This window comes from Nerophis lumbriciformis, linkage group LG06 (assembly GCF_033978685.3).
Source record: "Nerophis lumbriciformis linkage group LG06, RoL_Nlum_v2.1, whole genome shotgun sequence".
Classification (NCBI taxonomy): domain Eukaryota; kingdom Metazoa; phylum Chordata; class Actinopteri; order Syngnathiformes; family Syngnathidae; genus Nerophis; species Nerophis lumbriciformis.
In genome coordinates, this window is record NC_084553.2 from 26,473,601 (window position 1) to 26,493,546 (window position 19,946).

General features: G+C 41.0%; 1 protein-coding gene across 2 annotated transcripts in view; it reads right to left on the reverse strand.

Annotated features, from left to right (window-relative positions):
- Positions 1 to 6,812: 6,812 nt before the first annotated feature.
- mrvi1 (murine retrovirus integration site 1 homolog) overlaps positions 6,813 to 19,946 on the reverse strand; it is a 75,874-nt gene continuing 62,740 nt past the window's right edge. Inside the window, exons 19-22 of one of the 2 annotated variants that reach the window (XM_072913360.1) lie at positions 13,989 to 14,053; positions 13,361 to 13,483; positions 12,398 to 12,523; positions 6,813 to 7,510 (exon numbers count right to left, since the gene is read on the reverse strand). In XM_072913360.1, coding sequence (XP_072769461.1) covers positions 7,348 to 7,510; positions 12,398 to 12,523; positions 13,361 to 13,483; positions 13,989 to 14,053 — 477 coding nt within the window. In that variant the 3' untranslated portion in view covers positions 6,813 to 7,347. The remainder of the gene's footprint in view (positions 7,511 to 12,397; positions 12,524 to 13,360; positions 13,484 to 13,988; positions 14,054 to 19,946) is intronic. The other variant, XM_061963995.2, reaches the window with a different exon arrangement.

The following is a 19,946-nucleotide window of genomic DNA, read 5'->3' on the forward strand; positions in this document are numbered from 1 at the left end:
CACTCCATTCACAATGTAGACATCAACAAACCGCTCTCCCACACGACGCCACACATCTGCCATCTGCCCTGAACAGTGAAAACCGGGAATCATCTGTGAAGAGAACACCTCTCCAACGTGCCAGACGCCATTGAATGTAAGCATTCAATGGCGTCTGGCACGTTGAATGTAAGTCAGGTCGAGACCCCGATGAGGATGACGAGCATGCAAATGAGCTTCCCTGAGACGGTTTCTCACATTTTGTGCGGAAATTATTTGGTTTCACGAACCAATTGTTGCAGCTGCTGTCCACATGGCTGGTCTTAGACGGCCATAGAGGTGCACCTGCTGGATGTGGAGGTCCTGGGCTGGTGTGGTTACACGTGGTCTGTGGTTGTGAGGCCGGTTGGATGTACTGCCAAATTCTCTGAAACGCCTTTGGAGAAGGCTTATGGTAGAGAAATTAACATTCAATTCACAGGCAACAGCTCTGGTGGACATTCCTGCAGTCAGCATGCCGACTGCACGCTCCCTCAAAACATGTGACATCTGTGGCATTGTGCTGTGTGATGAAACTGCACATTTCAGAGTGACCTTTTATGGTGGGCAGCCTAAGGCACACCTGTGCAATAATCACGCTGTTTAATCAGCATTTTGGTATGCCACACCCGTGAGGTGGAGTGGATTATCTTGGCAAATAATAATTTCTCACTAACACAGATTTAGTCAGATTTGTGAACAATATTTGAGAGGAATATGTATTTTGTGTATATAGTAAACATTTTACAAACGTTTGTAGATTGTTGAGATCAACTCATGAAAAATGGGAGCAAAAACAAAAGTGCTGCGTTTATATTTTTGTTCAGTGTATATATTTAGCTGTAAAAATTTGCTGTACCGTATGTGTGCTTGGGTCCTTTTTATCAGGAACCCTAATACAAAAAGTCACACTAATTTCTGGATAGAATACTAAAAATGTTATGACAAACCATCTCAAACAACAGAATGGAATTACATTTTTTTTTTACTGAATGAGTGACCCACAATGGACATGATCCTACATAAAAATAAAGAATGTGGGATTTACAATAGTAACTACAGTATGAACGATAAAACACTGAATATTAACAACATATGAACGTCGCTCCTCTTTCACTTCTCAGACCACCTCCCTGATTGATATCTTTTACAATTAAGCTAAATCAGGCAAAATATGAACGCAAAAGTGGTACAAAAAACATACTTACAATCTTACAACTTTGTTGTAAAAATCTGCTTCCACTTCTGTCCTCGACACCTGTGTTTCAGACTGGCTGCTTTGTAAACAAACCCTGCCCACATTGCTTGGTGCCTCGCATGCCTGGAGCGACTTTAAAGGGCTTCACAAACTACAATGACATCCTCGGCTCTGATCCCACATCCGGGCAAAAAAAACCTAAACCCAATGGTATAATGGATGCCGAGTGGATGTGAGAGCCCAGTTCATAAGGAAGTCAGCAGGGGATCTTCTTGCATGTAGACATGTCAGCAGTTCAGTGACGTCACCAACTGATGCACAAAGGAGTGGTTCATCCCGGGTCCCGACTTGGAAAAGCTACCGCCTCTTCCGTGGAAACTGACCCGTGGCCACCTGATACCTTCTCCATGCAGAAGAGGGCAGCAGAGCAGAAAAGAGAGAAGGCAGATCAACTGGTCTAAAAAAAAAGGAGTCTGTTTAAAGGCTATTGTGTTGAGTACGGGCTTCACGGTGGCAGAGGGGTTAGTGCATCTGCCTCACAATACGAAGGTCCTGAGTAGTCTTGGGTTCAATCCCGGGCTCGGGATCTTTCTGTGTGGAGTTTGCATGTTCTCCCCGTGACTGCGTGGGTTCCCTCCGGGTTCCCTCCGGGTACTCCGGCTTCCTCCCACTTCCAAAGACATGCACCTGGGGATAGGTTGATTGGCAACACTAAATTGGCCCTAGTGTGTGGATGTGAGTGTGAATTTTGTCTGTCTATCTGTGTTGGCCCTGTGATGAGGTGGCGACTTGTCCAGGGTGTACCCCGCCTTCCGCCCGATTGTAGCTGAGATAGGCTCCAGCGCCCCCCGCGACCCCAAAGGGAATAAGCGGTAGAAAATGGATGGATGGATGGATGTGTTGAGTACTGCAGCCTGAATAGAAAATGCTCTAAAGCCCGCGGACGTTTTTCTTGGGCTCTGGGAATCAGTAATAAGCCGGAGTTCTTAGAACGCAGGTTTCTGGCCGGGACATATGGTACAATACAATACGCAAGATAGAATGGAGCTTGACCGTTTAATATTTTATACTTATGACTGGCTTCCTCATTATCTCTCAAAATGGCTTGGGAATCTCTGTGAGATTGATACCATTTTGATCATATCTTTTATTTGCAAACTTCATAAGTCTTTTAGTGTCATAGATCATATATATGATAATAGCTTCAAAATAGAGGCAATTAGTTTTTTCCATTCTACAGGTACTTTAACTGAAATTCGCCCGGACTAATAGACACTGTAATTGCCTGTGTCTGAGCTTGCTCCAGTGTAGTTAGACAAGTGTGACTCAAACAGTAATTAATTGTTGTAGAAAGAGTGATGGTGCCTTCCCGGTTAGGGTGAAGGCCGTCCCTCCTCAGCAAGCCCTATTTGCCCCAGGAAAGGGCAAAATTATCAATAAACGCTAGTCGCTGGTCTCTACAAAAACCGGACCTTGTTAAGTGAGACTAATCTGCTATACCTCTCATCATTGCCTCTCGCAGGCAGTGGACCCGAGACAAGTACTTGATGCCATGTTTCTGTCAAGATTACAAGTCCTAACTATGTTCCTCTTTGTAATCTCTGACTGTCTTGTCCTAGTGTCATTGGACCTGACGTGTACAACTAGTAGCTAGTGGTGCGAATAGCCTGTCGTACATGTTTACTCGGCCTGTTGCGAGTCAGCTCCCTAATATTAGCTTCAATGTCGGCTGCTCTGTCCCGGAAATACACTTAATTGTGGCTGGTTTACTAAGATGTATGTTCTGGTGAAGTTGTGGTGTCCTGTAGACTGGGGAGTAGGACTAGCTAAAGGGCAAAATCTGTTGTGTCTTAGCCGGTTCACAGTGGCTTGTAGGCCGCATAGGGCTAGTCCAAGCTGGGCTAGTCAGCTCGCTACCGGTAATGCTCGCAAACTTGTCCGCAGCGTCTAAAGTTACAAAGTTACTCTGCTCTAACTGGCGGACACGGCCCTCTAGTAGGGCCAATGGTGCACGAAGAACAGGAAGCCATACTCACTTTGTTTCTTTCACCGAGTTGAGTTCTTGCTGTCTTTGGAGCACAGTCACTTTGGACCGGGACTAGCTTAGCTAAGTGAGCCTAGAAAATGTTTACAGGCCCCCCTCTTTTTGTAAGCATTGCATTATCATGTATAAGATCATTGTCTCCCAAAACGTTATTAGTTAATGAGGTCATTAGAGACAACAATCTTAACGTCATTGGTCTTAGCGAAACCTGGCTCAAACCAGACGAATTTTTTGCGCTAAATGAGGCATCTCCTCCTAACTATACGAATGCGCATATTGCCCGTCCCCTTAAAAGGGGTGGGGGGGTCGCACTAATATACAATGACAACTTTAACCTTACCCCTAACCTAAATAATAAATACAAATCGTTTGAGGTGCTTACTATGAGGTCTGTCGCACCGCTGCCTCTCGATATGGCTGTTATCTACCGCCCCCCAGGGCCCTACTCGGACTTTATTAATGAATTCTCAGAGTTCGTTGCTGATCTAGTGACGCACGCAGACAATATAATCATAATGGGGGACTTTAATATCCATATGAATAACCCATCGGACCCTCAGTGCGTGGCGCTCCAGACTATAATTGATAGCTGTGGTCTTACACAAATAATAAATGAACCTACGCATCGCAACGGCAATACGATAGATCTAGTGCTGGTCAGGGGTGTCACCACCTCCAAAGTTATGGTACTCCCGTATACTAAAGTAATGTCCGATCATTACCTTATAAAATTCGAAGTTCTGACTCATTGTCAACAAACTAATAATAATAATAACTGCTATAGCAGCCGCAACATTAATGCCGCCACAACGATGACTCTTGCTGACCTACTGCCTTCGGTAATGGCACTATTCCCAAATTATGTCGGCTCTATTGATAACCTCACTAACAACTTTGACAATGCCCTGCGCAAAACCATTGATAGTATAGCACCGCTAAAACAAAAAAGGGCCCCTAAAAGGCGCACCCCATGGTTTACAGAGGAAACCAGAGCTCATAAATTATCATGTAGAAAGTTGGAACGCAAATGGCGCGCAACCAAGCTTGAGGTTTTCCATCAAGCATGGAGTGATAGTTTAATATCGTATAAACGCATGCTTACCTTAGCTAAAGCTAAATATTACTCAAATCTCATCCGCCTCAACAAAAACGACCCTAAATTTTTGTTTAGTACAGTAGCATCGCTAACCCAACAAGGGACTCCTCCCAATAGCTCCACCCACTCGGCAGATGACTTTATGAATTTCTTTAATAAGAAAATTTAACTCATTAGAAAGGAGATTAAAGATAACGCATCCCAGCTACAACTGGGTTCTATGAACACAGATACAACTGTATCTACGACGGATACTGCAATACAAAATAGTCTCTCTCTTTTTGATGAAATAACATTAGAGGAACTATTACAGCGTGTAAGTGGGATAAAACAAACAACATGTTTACTTGACCCACTTCCTGGGAAACTTATCAAGGAGCTTTTTGTATTATTAGGTCCATCAGTGCTAAATATTATAAACTTATCACTTTCCTCTGGCACTGTTCCCCTAGCATTCAAGAAAGCGGTTATTCATCCTCTGCTCAAAAGACCTAACCTTGATCCTGACCTCATGGTAAACTACCGACCGGTGTCCCACCTTCCCTTTATTTCGAAAATCCTCGAAAAAATTGTCGCACAGCAGCTAAATGAACACTTAGTGTCTAACAATCTCTGTGAACCTTTTCAATCCGGTTTCAGGGCAAATCACTCTACGGAGACAGCCCTCGCAAAAATGACTAATGATCTACTGCTAACGATGGATTCTGATGCGTCATCTATGTTGCTGCTTCTTGATCTTAGCGCTGCTTTCGATACCGTCGATCATAATATTTTATTAGAGCGTATCAAAACACGTATTGGTATGTCAGACTTAGCTTTGTCGTGGTTTAACTCTTATCTTACTGACAGGATGCAATGCGTCTCCCATAATAATGTGACCTCGGACTATGTTAAGGTAACGTGCGGAGTTCCTCAGGGTTCGGTTCTTGGCCCTGCACTCTTTAGTATTTACATGCTGCCGCTAGGCGACATCATACGCAAATACGGTGTTAGCTTTCACTGTTATGCTGATGACACCCAACTCTACATGCCCCTAAAGCTGACCAACACGCCGGATTGTAGTCAGCTGGAGGCGTGTCTTAATGAAATTAAACAATGGATGTCCGCTAACTTCTTGCAACTCAACGCCAAGAAAACGGAAATGCTGATTATCGGTCCTGCTAAACACCGACATTTATTTAATAATACCACCTTAACATTTGACAACCAAACAATTACACAAGGCGAATCAGTAAAGAATCTGGGTATTATCTTCGACCCAACTCTCTCGTTTGAATCACACATTAAGAGTGTTACTAAAACGGCCTTCTTTCATCTCCGTAATATCGCTAAAATTCGTTCTATTTTATCCACTGGCGACGCTGAGATCATTATTCATGCGTTCGTTACGTCTCGTCTCGACTACTGTAACGTATTATTTTCGGGTCTCCCTATGTCTAGCATTAAAAAATTACAGTTGGTACAAAATGCGGCTGCTAGACTTTTGACAAGAACAAGAAAGTTTGATCATATTACGCCTATACTGGCTCACCTGCACTGGCTTCCTGTGCACTTAAGATGTGACTTTAAGGTTTTACTACTTACGTATAAAATACTACACGGTCTAACTCCGTCCTATCTTGTCGATTGCATTGTACCATATGTCCCGGCAAGAAATCTGCGTTCAAAGAACTCCGGCTTATTAGTGATTCCCAGAGCCCAAAAAAAGTCTGCGGGCTATAGAGCGTTTTCTATTCGGGCTCCAGTACTATGGAATGCCCTCCCGGTAACAATTAGAGATGCTACCTCAGTAGAAGCATTTAAGTCCCATCTTAAAACTCATTTGTATACTCTAGCCTTTAAATAGCCCCCCCGTTAGACCAGTTGATCTGCCGTTTCTTTTCTTTTCTCCTCTGCTCCCCTTTTCCTTGAGGGGGGGGGGCACAGGTCCGGTGGCCATGGATGAAGTGCTGGCTGTCCAGAGTCGGGACCCGGGGTGGACCGCTCGCCTGTGCATCGGCTGGGAACATCTCTGCGCTGCTGACCCGTCTCCGCTCGGGATGGTGTCCTGCTGGCCCCACTATGGACTGGACTCTTACTATTATGTTGGATCCACTATGGACTGGACTCTCACAATATTATGTCAGACCCACTCGACATCCATTGCTTTCGGTCTCCCCTAGAGGGGGGGGTTACCCACATATGCGGTCCTCTCCAAGGTTTCTCATAGTCATTCACATCGACGTCCCACTGGGGTGAGTTTTTCCTTGCCCGTATGTGGGCTTTGTACCGAGGATGTCGTTGTGGCTTGTGCAGCCCTTTGAGACACTTGTGATTTAGGGCTATATAAATAAAGATTGATTGATTGATTGATATACTTTAACTACTTCAATAAGGAGTGGATATCTAATATAAAGAAGTACAATTTACTGAGGTTGACACACAGTATATCAATGAAAAAGACATTGCATTTTTTTAACAAACCTTTATTTCAAGGTGAAGTGTCAGAGCGAATCTCTGCAGAGTTGACAGCACAAGTAGACACGCGTGTGAGAAAGACGATATTGTATATAAATAAACTGAGTGCAACATCTCTCAGTGCTCTGAAGATGCAATCCAAAATGGCCCAAATCCAAAACAGATTGGAAGGAAATATTGCAGTCTATAAAACTATTCTGTATTTTGAAATGTTTCAAATACATAATATATAAATAATATGAAAAACTGATGTTCTATAGCTTTAAATCAGCTGGTGATAAGTCAGAGTCTTTTTATATATTATTGGACCTGAGACATACTGTTATCTACTGCAGTACTTTATATCAAGAGTGCTATAGTCATCGTATTCACAAGTACCAGAACTGTATTTGGTCCCTATAAGTAACAGTAGTAACTCTTGTGTTTAGTTATTTCTATCCCTCCTTGTCAAAGCTACTGTGTCATGGATTCATACATCAACGGAAACAACAATTCTTTGGCTCAAACATTGTGTTTTTGCCTTGACTTTTGTTTTTAAGTGTCCTCACGCCTGTTGTAGTAGTCACTGAAGAAGCTGAAAATGCTGATAACCAAACACATAACCAGAAAAACCAGCAGGACCACCCAGAGAAGTCGTTTACTCCATGGAATTTTGGGGCAGATGCGGCACAGAAGAACCATGACTTCCTCCATCCTCCTGTTAAGTGGGAAAAATACTCAGTTTTAGGCTTTTTAACATTCTTAATACTGTACTAGGAATATGTATGTTAAAAATATATTGGCTCTGTCTCTGTGTCTTCTCTGTCCATCAACCCAACTCAACCACACACTATCTCGGTTCTGTTCAAGGTTTCTTGAATAGCAGGAGTTTGTCCTTGTCTCTGTCACCAAAGGGGTTGTTCACATGGCCTCCTATGGTCCTATCAGTAACACTTGTTGGATGATAGTAACATCATGGAGAAATGCTGTTTATTTGGAATAGAACAGTCAAAAAAACCTCTGAAGTCATTGGACAATCTGTGTACCTACGTTTCCATTGCAGTTTTTTGGCAAAATTAAAGCGATATTTCAAAAAATTTTGACAAAGTACATTTTCGACTTGTAGGTTCTTCCATTAAAGGGTAAATGCACTTTTTTGGAATTTTGCATATAGTGCACAATTATTATGAAAGACATGACAAGAGATGTTACCTTTTTTGCTTAATGCATTCTAAATACTAAATAAACGTAAATAAAAGTCTGCTTACAACAGAGCCAATGGAGGTCCTCTATTCCGTCAATAAAATCCAATAAATAACCATTCAAAGAGCGGCAACAATACTCTATTTACATTTCGTGACTTGAATATTAACCAAGTATTAGTGATATTGTTATTATAAGAGCTTACACAGACAAACCAGCGGTGCTGTGATCATGAGCTTGTGTGGCTATGTTGACATGATCAGCTACTTTATCGCTTCCCTGGTCCCGGAAGTTTATTATAGATCATAAATAGAGATGTCCGATATTATCGGCATGCGGATATTATCGGCAGATAAATGCTTTAAAATGTAATATCGTAAATTATCGGTATCGTTTTTTTTATTATCGGTATCGTTTTTTGTTTTTTTTGTTTTTTTTTTAAATTAAATCCACATAAAAAACACAAGATACACTTACAATTAGTGCACCAACCCCAAAAACCTCCCTCCCCCACTCATTCACACAAAAAGGTTGTTTCTTTCTGTTATTAAAGGGGAACATTATCACCAGACCTATGTAAGCGTCAATATATACCTTGATGTTGCAGAAAAAAGACCATATATTTTTTTAACCGATTTCCAAACTCTAAATGGGTGTATTTTGGCGAATTAAATGCCTTTCTAATATTCGCTCTCGGAGCGATGACGTCACGACGTGACGTCACATCGAGAAGCAATCCGCCATTTTCTCAAACACCGAGTCAAATCAGCTCTGTTATTTTCCGTTTTTTCGACTGTTTTCCGTACCTTGGAGACATCATGCCTCGTCGGTGTGTTGTCGGAGGGTGTAACAACACGAACAGGGACGGATTCAAGTTGCACCAGTGGCCCAAAGATGCGAAAGTGGCAAGAAATTGGACGTTTGTTCTGCACACTTTACCGACGAAAGCTATGCTACGACAGAGATGGCAAGAATGTGTGGATATCCTGCGACACTCAAAGCAGATGCATTTCCAACGATAAAGTCAAAGAAATCTGCCGCCAGACCCCCATTGAATCTGCCGGAGTGTGTGAGCAATTCAGGGACAAATGACCTCGGTAGCACGGCAAGCAATGGCGGCAGTTTGTTCCCGCAGACGAGCGAGCTAAACCCCCTGGATGTCTTGGTGACATCAACTCCAAAACTGGACAGATCAGCTTTCAGGAAAAGAGCGTGGATGAGGGTATGTCTACAGAATATATTAATTGATGAAAATTGGGCTGTCTGTGCTCTCATAGTGCATGTAGTTGCTAAATGTATTTCATATGCTGTAAACCTAGTTCATAGTTGTTTTTTTCCGTTTAGTGCCAAACAAACACATACCAATCGTTGGTTAGAAGGCGATTGCCGAATTCGTCCACGCTTTCTCCCGTGTCGCTGGCTGTCGTGTCGTTTTCGTCGGTTTCGCTTGCATACGGTTCAAACCCATATGGCTCAATAGCTTCAGTTTCTTCTTCAATTTCGTTTTCACTACCTGCCTCCACACTACAACCATCCGTTTCAATACATTCGTAATCTGTTGAATCGCTTAAACCGCTGAAATCCGAGTCTGAATCCGAGCTAATGTCGCTATAGCTTGCTGTTCTTTCCGCCATGTTTGTTTGTGTTGGCTTCACTATGTGACGTCACAGGAAAATGGACGGGTGTTTCTAACGATGGTTAAAATCAGGCACTTTGAAGCTTTTTTTAGGGATATTGCGTGATGGGTAAAATTTTTAAAAAACTTCAAAAAATATAATAAGCCACTGGGAACTGATTTTTAATGGTTTTAACCCTTCTGAAATTGTGATAATGTTCCCCTTTAATATTCTGGTTCCTACATTATACACAATATATATCAATACAATCTGCAAGGGATAAGAGTTGGACAATATCGGAATATCGGATATCGGCAAAAAGCCATTATCGGACATCCCTAATCATAAATCATGCCTCTTACCTAGATACCATCCAAAAATCACTGCCGTTGTGTCCTTGGGCGGGACACATCACCCTTTGCCCCCGGTGCCACTCACACCGGTGAATTGAATGATGAATGATAGGTGGTGGTTGGAGGGGCCGTTGGCGCAAATTGCAGCCACGCTTCCGTCAGTCTACCCCAGGGCAGCTGTGGCTATGAAAGTAGCTTACCACCAACAGGTGTGAATGATTGATGGGTTCTACATGTAAAGCGACTTTGGGTACTTAGAAAAGCGCTATATAAATCCCAGTTATTATTATTATTATTATTATCTGACCTGCTTTAACCGTATCAACTCTTGTGGATTGTGTATCTTTACAAACAAAGACCCACTAGTTTTGTTGTATTTTCCCTAATAACAGGGCTTTTACCTGCACTTCGCCTGATCTCTGGGGGATCAAGACCAACAACACCAAACACAGCCTGTAACAAACCTAAATAGTCCAAATAATGAATCCTCTTGCAAGTAATTAATGAGAGCAGTAATAGAAGCGATGGGGCAAGCAAACGGGCTGAAGCACAAATGGTCAGTGTGAGTCCTATTTGCTCGTTTGACCGTGAGTGTTTTACTACGCACAGGAAGTTATGCACGTTCCTCCTATTTGTATTCTCTCATACAAACACGCCCACTCCGCAAAGGTGTGGCAAAAGTGCTTACAGTGAGTCTGGAAAGAAGGCGGGCACATTACAACCGAGACGGACTTTTGCCGTGACAACTTTCTTTCTTGGTTGTGTGAAAATCATGGACCATGGAGTTTCACAAACACGTGTGAAAGTCACTGAAATCCATGAAAATGATAACGCTTACATTTGAAAAATCTGTATCCATCCAGGCCGTCCTTTTGTGTGTCGTCATGGTGATATAGTGTGTATATGCACGCTACAAAAGTGTCTTCTTTCTGGCTGGATGTGAATAATAATTCGTAGATAAAACTTAGTTTACTTGTTTGGTTCTGTGTAGTACAACTGCTCGTGAAGCTGTGATGGGTCAGAGGAGCTTGCATGGACAACTGTGTGTGTGTGTGTGTGTGTGTGTGTGTGTGTGTGTGTGTGTGTGTGTGTGTGTGTGTGTGTGTGTGTGTGTGTGTGTGTTTGTGAGTGTGTGATTGTGTGTGTGTGTGTGTGTGTGTGTGTGTGTGTGTGTGTGTGTGTGTGTGTGTGTGTGTGTGTGTGTGTGTGTGTGTGTGTGTGTGTGTGTCTTGTATGTCTGTGTGGACACGAAAGTCGGTGAATGACAGCTGACAGTTTGATATTAGCTGTCAAAAAATCAATCGAATCAGTTGATAGACGTTACATTATGCATTTAGATTTTTGATTGCTAATTCCGAGTAGCATTATGGTTCTTTTGTTCTCATCCCTAGTTCTTTTATTCTCATCTCAATTGATGTTTCCAGGTGTCTCAATTAAGGCGATAAGAATAGATTTGATAGTTTTCTGGAACTTTCTTTTATCATTTTATAATGTGTTGTGTACACTGCATTTAAACGTTAGAGGCAATATAATGTTTCACCTTCCAACCTCAGAGGCGCGCAAAAACAAAAGTAGTTAAGTCTATGGGAAAATACACAGATGATGAGATTCAACAGATAATGCCCACATTGCATCTCGGATGAAGGCATGCATTACTAGACTTAAGTCGAGGGATTCAGAATCTGCAGAGTTGCATAACTTTTGTCACTTAGGCACATGAGAAAATAGGGCCATGTGAGCACACGCAAGTAAGGGTCATGAGTCAGGACAGGAAAGAAGAAATCGTGCCAAAGTCCACGCTCAAAGCAAGTGGCATACAGTCAGTAGGTCTGAAGAATGCTGATTGGGCTGGCCAATCTCTCTCTCTCTCTCTTTATATACTGTATATATACATAAACAATAATTAATTCCCCTAGTAATTACTAAATGTATTAAAGAGTAGTTCCGTTAGTTAATCGACTACTTTTTTGACAAAGTAAATAATAGTATAATTAATAACTTTTTAAAATAATTTGCCAAACACTGCTTGAATCCCACTGGACGCTAGCTCCAATAAATGTGCAACAAACAGAAATGACAGCACAACAACACATCGGGCAACACAAAAAGCAACTTCCCATAAGCAAGCTGAAGTATCAGCAGTGTCAAAATATAACATTTTTACATTAAATGTTATATTTATAATGACTTACGGCTTACCATAGCTCATGGTTAATATAGCTGCTGGTAGAAGTAGTTAACAAATTTAGTCACATGGTTAAAACGTAATTCTGAGGGGAATACCAGCCTCACCCCAACGCTAGCTCCAGTTGTCCTCACGTAAATTGCGTTTGAGACCCCTGCTATATAGTGTACAACTGTACATACTAAATTATATAAACTGCTTCTGTGTGTTGTATAGCATGACAAATGTATTGCATGTGTTTTGCGTACCTGTTTGTTTCCATCTTTTTTCCACTTTCTTCATCCCTAATTTTGGATTCCAACAACTTCTCTGCGGCTTCCTCCACTTTCTTTTCTTCCTGGATGGCTTTGTTTTGCTTTAGTCCTTCTTGGTAGCTACATTGAAGATATTAATTTCATTTACCAGTATGCTCAAACAGCACACACTCAAAGAATATTTGTATTCATCGAAAATACATCCAGTAAAATTGAAAAGTGAAAGTGAACCTTCAGCCCTGATGTTCTGATATAACATAATGAGACAACAATAAAACTTTAAAAAAAATATAGGCTACTTGACATTTCAGTTTGGAGGAAACCTTTTGAAACACAAAAAAAGCTGCTGTATCTTGCTGACTTACTTACTTTTGGCAACAGTTTCAAAAGTTTTTTTTGGTGCAAAGCAACTCTTTACATCTCCAACAGAACACGATAGCTGTAATATCAAACTTTAGCGCTGTTATTGTTCATATAGAAATGGAGCTTTCGTCAAAGTGGAGGAACTTATGGACAGCTCAAAAGATCAGTCGATTTGGATCCAAATCCTACAGATGTCTGCCAGATAGCTGAAGCTTTTCGAACATTTTGTGTCAGCATGATAACGACGTCAAGTCTAGACTGCCGGTCAAAAGTGTGCACACACTTTCTTATGCTGAATAAGAAACAGTCTGACACAAAAAAAAAGAAATGTAAGCAAATATTATCAACATGGTCTTTGTTGACAGGCTCCTCCTTAAAAAGAATGAACGCTTCAACAAAGGAATTTTAGTGTTTGCACAGTGTCTCTTTTCTTGGTTTATGGCTGCTTTCATTTCCAAATACATAATACAGGTTAGATGCCACATTAAGCGTTTGAAATGGCATCATCACTTTCTATCTCCACGGTACATGACTGTCTAGCAGCCGTAATGGTGCTCATGTGTATAGTTAACAAGAACAGTGCATGGGCCTCACCCTTTATTGTACGCCTCTTCCTCCAGCTTTGCCTTGAGCTCTGCCCTGATCTCAGCTCTGATTTCCTCTAGGTTGACTGCAGGCTTGGCTGCCTCGCCTTCCTGCTCCGTCAGGCTCTTTCCACTGCATTGTTTCAGATAGGAAAAGTACAGTTAAGGCCTTGCACATTGGCAATATTGAGGCAAAACATTGTTAGAGTGCGTCTATCACAACATGGACCTGATGAACCGCGACACAGGCTGATTGGCAGAGAGAATACAAAGTTTGTTATTGGTCGTCTGTACGCAGTCCACTACTGCTCTTCCACTGTGACCAGGATGTGACTGGAGCGCTGACTCTGGATTTAGTCAAACTCTTGTGTTTAGATTATGAGCCAGGATAGCAACCGCTGTAAGATTTGATGACATTCTTCCTTTCATTTCCACCTTTATCAAGCTTTGCCACATCACATCCTTAGGTCACACAAACAAGATAAAGTTTCTCTGCGACACAAAATACTTTTTCAGGGTTATTTGCACAATTGTTTGACAGACAAATTGGTGACCTTTCACATCAAATGATGTTGTGTGCATGTACTGTACAATTGTGTGTGTGTGCATGTATCAGTGTGTGTGTGCTCACAACCTACCACTCAGTTGGCGTCTGTTGTGTGGAATCTGGTGATGAGTTTCCTTTCGCATCATTCACTTCATTCTGCAAGGGCAGAAGTGCTTTTATTACAACATTTTCCTCTGTAAACACAATTTCACATACTTTCTTCATTGCGGTAAACAAGGGAAAACAAAACATGGAGAGTGTATGAGGTCACATGCAAATGCAATTTTTCATGAAAGACAAGTGGGAAGCAGGGCCATCAAGTCAAGAAAATTAAAGTGTACAGTACTTATGGGCCTGATCTACTAAGATCTAAGATCCAAATAACAAGTGCTAAATAGCATGTGCAAAGTATAACATTTTGCGTACTATTGAATGAATGAAATAAGTTTATTTCGGTCATATAATCAACCATCAACCATTTTGTGTGACCAGTTTAAGAGTACAGATTATACATATTTAACAATCATACACATCTACACACAAAAAGTAAAGAAAAACAATGACCGAAAAAGGAATAGGCTGAAGCCAAAGCTTATATTTGCCCATCCTATACATTCACTGAAAATTAGATTGCCTGGAACATCAAAGTAAAAAAAAAAATCAATGGGATGAAAGTAATTGTTACTATATTTGATCATTTTCAATTATTTCACCTATCTTAAACCTTAAAGGGGAACATTATCACAATTTCAGAAGGGTTAAAACCATTAAAAATCAGTTCCCAGTGGCTTATTTTATTTTTCGAAGTTTTTTTCAAAATTTTACCCATCGCGCAATATCCCTAAAAAAGCTTCAAAGTGCCTGATTTTAACCATCGTTATATACACCCGTCCATTTTCCTGTGACGTCACATAGTGATGCCGATACAAACAAACATGGCGGATAGAACAGCAAGTTTATAGCGACATTAGCCCGGATTCAGACTCGGATTTCAGCGGCTTAAGCGATTCAACAGATTACGCATGTATTGAAATGGATGGTTGTATTGTGGAGGCAGGTAGCGAAAACGAAATTGAAGAAGAAACTGAAGCTATTGAGCCATATCGGTTTGAACCGTATGCAAGCGAAACCGACGAAAACGACACGACAGCCAGCGACACGGGAGAAAGCGAGGACAAATTCGGCGATCGCCTTCTAACCAACGATTGGTATGTGTTTGTTTGGCATTAAAGGAAACTAACAACTATGAACTAGGTTTACAGCATATGAAATACATTTGGCAACAACATGCACTTTGAGAGTGCAGACAGCCCAGTTTTCATCAATTAATATATTCTGTAGACATACCCTCATCCGCTCTCTTTTCCTGAAAGCTGATCTGTCCAGTCCAGTTGGAAATGCATCTGCTTTGAGTGTCGCAGGATATCCACACATTCTTGCCATCTCTGTCGTAGCATAGCTTTCGTCGGTAAAGTGTGCGGAACAAACGTCCAATTTCTTGCCACTTTTGCGTCTTTGGGCCACTGGTGCAACTTGAATCCGTCCCTGTTCGTGTTGTTACACCCTCCGACAACACACCGACGAGGCATGATGTCTCCAAGGTACGGATAACAGTCGAAAAAACGGAAAATAACAGAGCTGATTTGACTCGGTGTTTGTAATGTGTTTGAGAAAATGGCGGATTGCTTCCCGATGTTGTGACGTCATCGCTCCGAGAGCAAATAATAGAAAGGCATTTAATTCGCCAAAATTCAACCATTTAGAGTTCGGAAATCGGTTACAAAAAATATATGGTCTTTTTTCTGCAACATCAAGGTATATATTGACGCTTACATAGGTCTGGTGATTATTTTCCCCTTTAACAAAGAACTTCTTCAACTCATCACTGAGCTTGTTCCACCATTTGACTCCTAAAACTGAAATACATTTGTATTTTATATTCGTTCTTACTTTACCTATTTCAAAAATCAATATCCCCGTAAATTGTAGTTTTCTCCTCTTAATTGAAATAACCTAAGAATACAAGCTGGAAGGCTGTTGTTCTTTACTCGAAACATAATTTCCATTGTTTTTAAAAACACAATATCTGAAAATGTTAACACATTAGAACTTATAAATAATGGATTGGTATGTTCATAGTAGCATGCTTTGTATATTATTCTAATGACCCTTTTTTGAAGTTTAATTAGACTTAGACTTAAACATACTTTAATGATCCACAAGGGATTTTGTTCAACACAGTAGCTAATTATTGGGTCTATGTTTGTCTATTAGTGAGCGTGTTGCATGTGATCTACTAAGACTGCACGTACAACTGAAGACCAGTACAAAAAGTGCATAAGTGGTGCAGACCCATCCATCCATCCATTTTCTACCGCTTGTCCCGCCCTATTTAAATCAGGTTTTTGCAAGTATACCGGCTGTCACCATGGAGACACTCATTTCCCTCTGCATTAATGGTGTCATATGATCCAACCTGTGGCATTTCATCATGTTGTTGCCATGCAGCACACACATATAATACAAACCCCGCTTCCATATGAGTTGGGAAATTGTGTTAGATGTAAATATAAATGGAATACAATGATTTGCAAATCCTTTTCAACCCATATTCAATTGAATGCACTACAAAGACAAGATATTTGATGTTCAAACTCATAAACTTTATTTTTTTTTGCAAATGATAATTAACTTAGAATTTCATGACTGCAACATGTGCCAAAGTAGTTGGGAAAGGGCACGTTCATCACTGTGTTACATCACCTTTTCTTTTAACAACACTCAATAAACGATTGGGAACTGCGGAAACTAATTGTTGAAGCTTTGAAAGTGGAATTATTTCCCATGCTTGTTTTATGTAGAGCTTCAGTCATTCAACAGTCCGGGGTCTCCGCTGTCATATTTTACGCTTCATAATGCGCCACACATTTTCGATGGGAGACAGGTCTGGACTGCAGGCGAGCCAGGAAAGTACCCGCACTCTTTTTTTACAAAGCCACGCTGTTGTAACACGTGCTGAATGTTGCTTGGCATTGTCTTGCTGAAATAAGCAGGGGCGTCCATGAAAAAGACGGCGCTTAGATGGCAGCATATGTTGTTCCAAAACCTGTATGTACCTTTCAGCATTAATGGTGCCTTCACAGATGTGTAAGTTACCCATGCCTTGGGCACTAATGCCCCCCCACACCATCACAGATGCTGGCTTTTGAACATTGCGTCGATAACAGTCTGGATGGTTCGCTTCCCCTTTGGTCCAGATGACACGATGTCGAATGTTTCCAAAAACAATTTGAAATGTGGACTCGTCAGACCACAGAACACTTTTCCACTTTGCATGAGTCCATCTTAGATGATCTCGGGCCCAGAGAAGCCGGCGGCGTTTCTGGATGTTGTTGATAAATGGCTTTCGCTTTGCCTAGTAGAGCTTTAACTTGCACTTACAGATGTAGCGACAAACTGTATTTAGTGACAGTGGTTTTCTGAAGTGTTCCTGAGCCCATGTGGTGATATCCTTTAGAGATTGATGTCGGTTTTTGATACAGTGCCGTCTGAGGGATCGAAGGTCACGGTCATTCAATGTTGGTTTCCGGCCATGCCGCTTACGTGGAGTGATTTCTCCAGATTCTCGAACATTTTGATGATATTATGGACCGTAGATGTTGAAATCCCTAAATTTCTTGCAATTGCACTTTGAGAAACGTTATTCTTAAACTGTTTGACTATTTGCTCACACAGTTGTGGACAAAGGGGTGCACCTCGCCCCATCCTTTCTTGTGAAAGACTGAGCATTTTTTGGGAAGCTGTTTTTATACCCAATCATGGCACCCACCTGTTCCCAATTAGCCTGCACACCTGTGGGATGTTCCAAATAAGTATTTGATGAGCATTCCTCAACTTTATCAGTATTTATTGCCACCTTTCCCAACTTCTTTGTCACGTGTTGCTGGCATAAAAAAAAAAAATGTTCATCAGTTTTTGTCGTGACTTGGTCCTGGGGTTTAGTTTTTCTAGAAGGCAACGGAAAGTTGGCTCGGGCGAGACGGGAATGAGAGTACATAGTTTATTTTTTACACTAATAAAGGACAAAAAAAGAGTACAAACGAAAAGCGCGCACAGTGGCGGAGAACAAACTATGAAACCAAAAGACTATAGCATTAATAAACAAAAACTTACTTGGCTTGGACTAAAGTTGCAGCATGAAAGATGGACATGAAAAAACAAGTGTCAGGAATGTGAAGAGCAAAAATGTGGGATGTCGCCAGAAAGACAAACTGAAAACAATGAACTTAAATACTACAAACATGATTAACGAAAACAGGTGCGTGACTCAAAACATGAAACAGGTGCGTGACGTGACAGGTGAAAACTAATGGGTTGCTATGGTGACAAACAAGAGTGCACAATGAGTCCAAACGTGGAACAGGTGAAACTAATGGGTAATCATGGAAACAAGACAAGGGAGTGAAAAGCCAGAAACTAAAGAGTCCAATAACTAAACAAAACAAAACATGACTAATACAAAACATGGTCACACAGACATGACAGTTTGAACATCAAATATGCTGTCTTTGTAGCATATTCAACTGAATATGGGTTGAAAATGATTTGCAAATCATTGTATTCCGTTTATATTTACATCTAACACAATTTCCCAACTCATATGGAACGGGGTTTGTACAATATAATATATCAATCAATCAATCAATCAAAGTTGACTTATATAGCCCTAAATCACGAGTGTCTCAAAGGGCTGCACAAGCCACTAACGACATCCTCGGCTCAGATCCCACATCAGGGCAAGAAAAAACTCAACCCAATGGGATGACAATGAGAAACCTTGGAGGGGACCGCAGATGTGAACTAATATAATATTATGATATAATATAACACAATATTACATACAATAATATAATATTGTATTGTAATTTAATATATATTATAATTTAGTTAGAGCAGTGTGCTCTGCGACCTTCAAAACAAACTGACAGAACTTAAGATAAAACTGAGGTAATTAGTTAGTATTGCAGCGATAAACTGTCTTATTATTGGCACACATCATGTTCAAAATAGCATGTTAAAGCAAAACATGAATGTGAGGATGGCGCCGCTAGCATGAATGCTCCATGGACAGCAAACAGAGGACAACAAACTATGTTGGCTCATGTTACCAACCTTCCCTTGAAAAACGGAATCTTCCTGTATTTAGTAACCAAACATGTTCCTTGTCAATCTGCAAAGGGATGCACTTTGTCCCATACTACCGTTTGAATCCAAACAGTCTTTGAAAAGTCAATGTAACTATTGCATGACAGGACTATTTATATTGCATTTTACGGTAAAGCAGCAGCCCTTACCTGCTTCGGAACCAATGAGCTGACAGCACCCTCACATGTGACCTTTACAACACAGAATTCGGCTCATCTGATTGGTTAAGGCACTGGCGTGTGCGACAAAGATACCGAAAGAAAACTAAACAGACAAAAACACAAAAGCAAGGCTGACAGGAAAGACGCCGAGACTGATGCTAAGCATACGAGCAGCAACGTAACATTTATCCTAGGAAAAAAAAAGAAAAGGGTGCAAAACAAAAATGTTATTTGGGAAAATGAAAATATGTGGCTGGAAAAGGTGAACAATTATGTCTACAAAGCGCAGTGCATAGTTTGCCACCACGTTTTTTCTATTGCCTATGATGGTGGATTTGTGATGTTAAACAGCATGCTGCTCTGAGACGGCAAAACAAACCTTGACCGGTTTGTTGTCCACCAGGCAACACCAACAACCAACCAGAAGTTAAGCAGCATATAGTTTTATTTAGGAAATATATTTACTTTATTTAGATTTTTTTTTAAATTTTGCATTAAACTTAAGTTGTTCAGCAATTTGTTCCCTATGTAGCCTATTCATATTACTCTAAAACATGCATTTCATTCAATTTAAGTTTGAGTCAAATAGTAGCCTTTCACAAAAAAAGGCTAAACCAATCACCACGCTGGCAGGGGTGAAGACGATGAGTTTGGCTGGTGGTCTGAGAAAATGTGCTACTTGT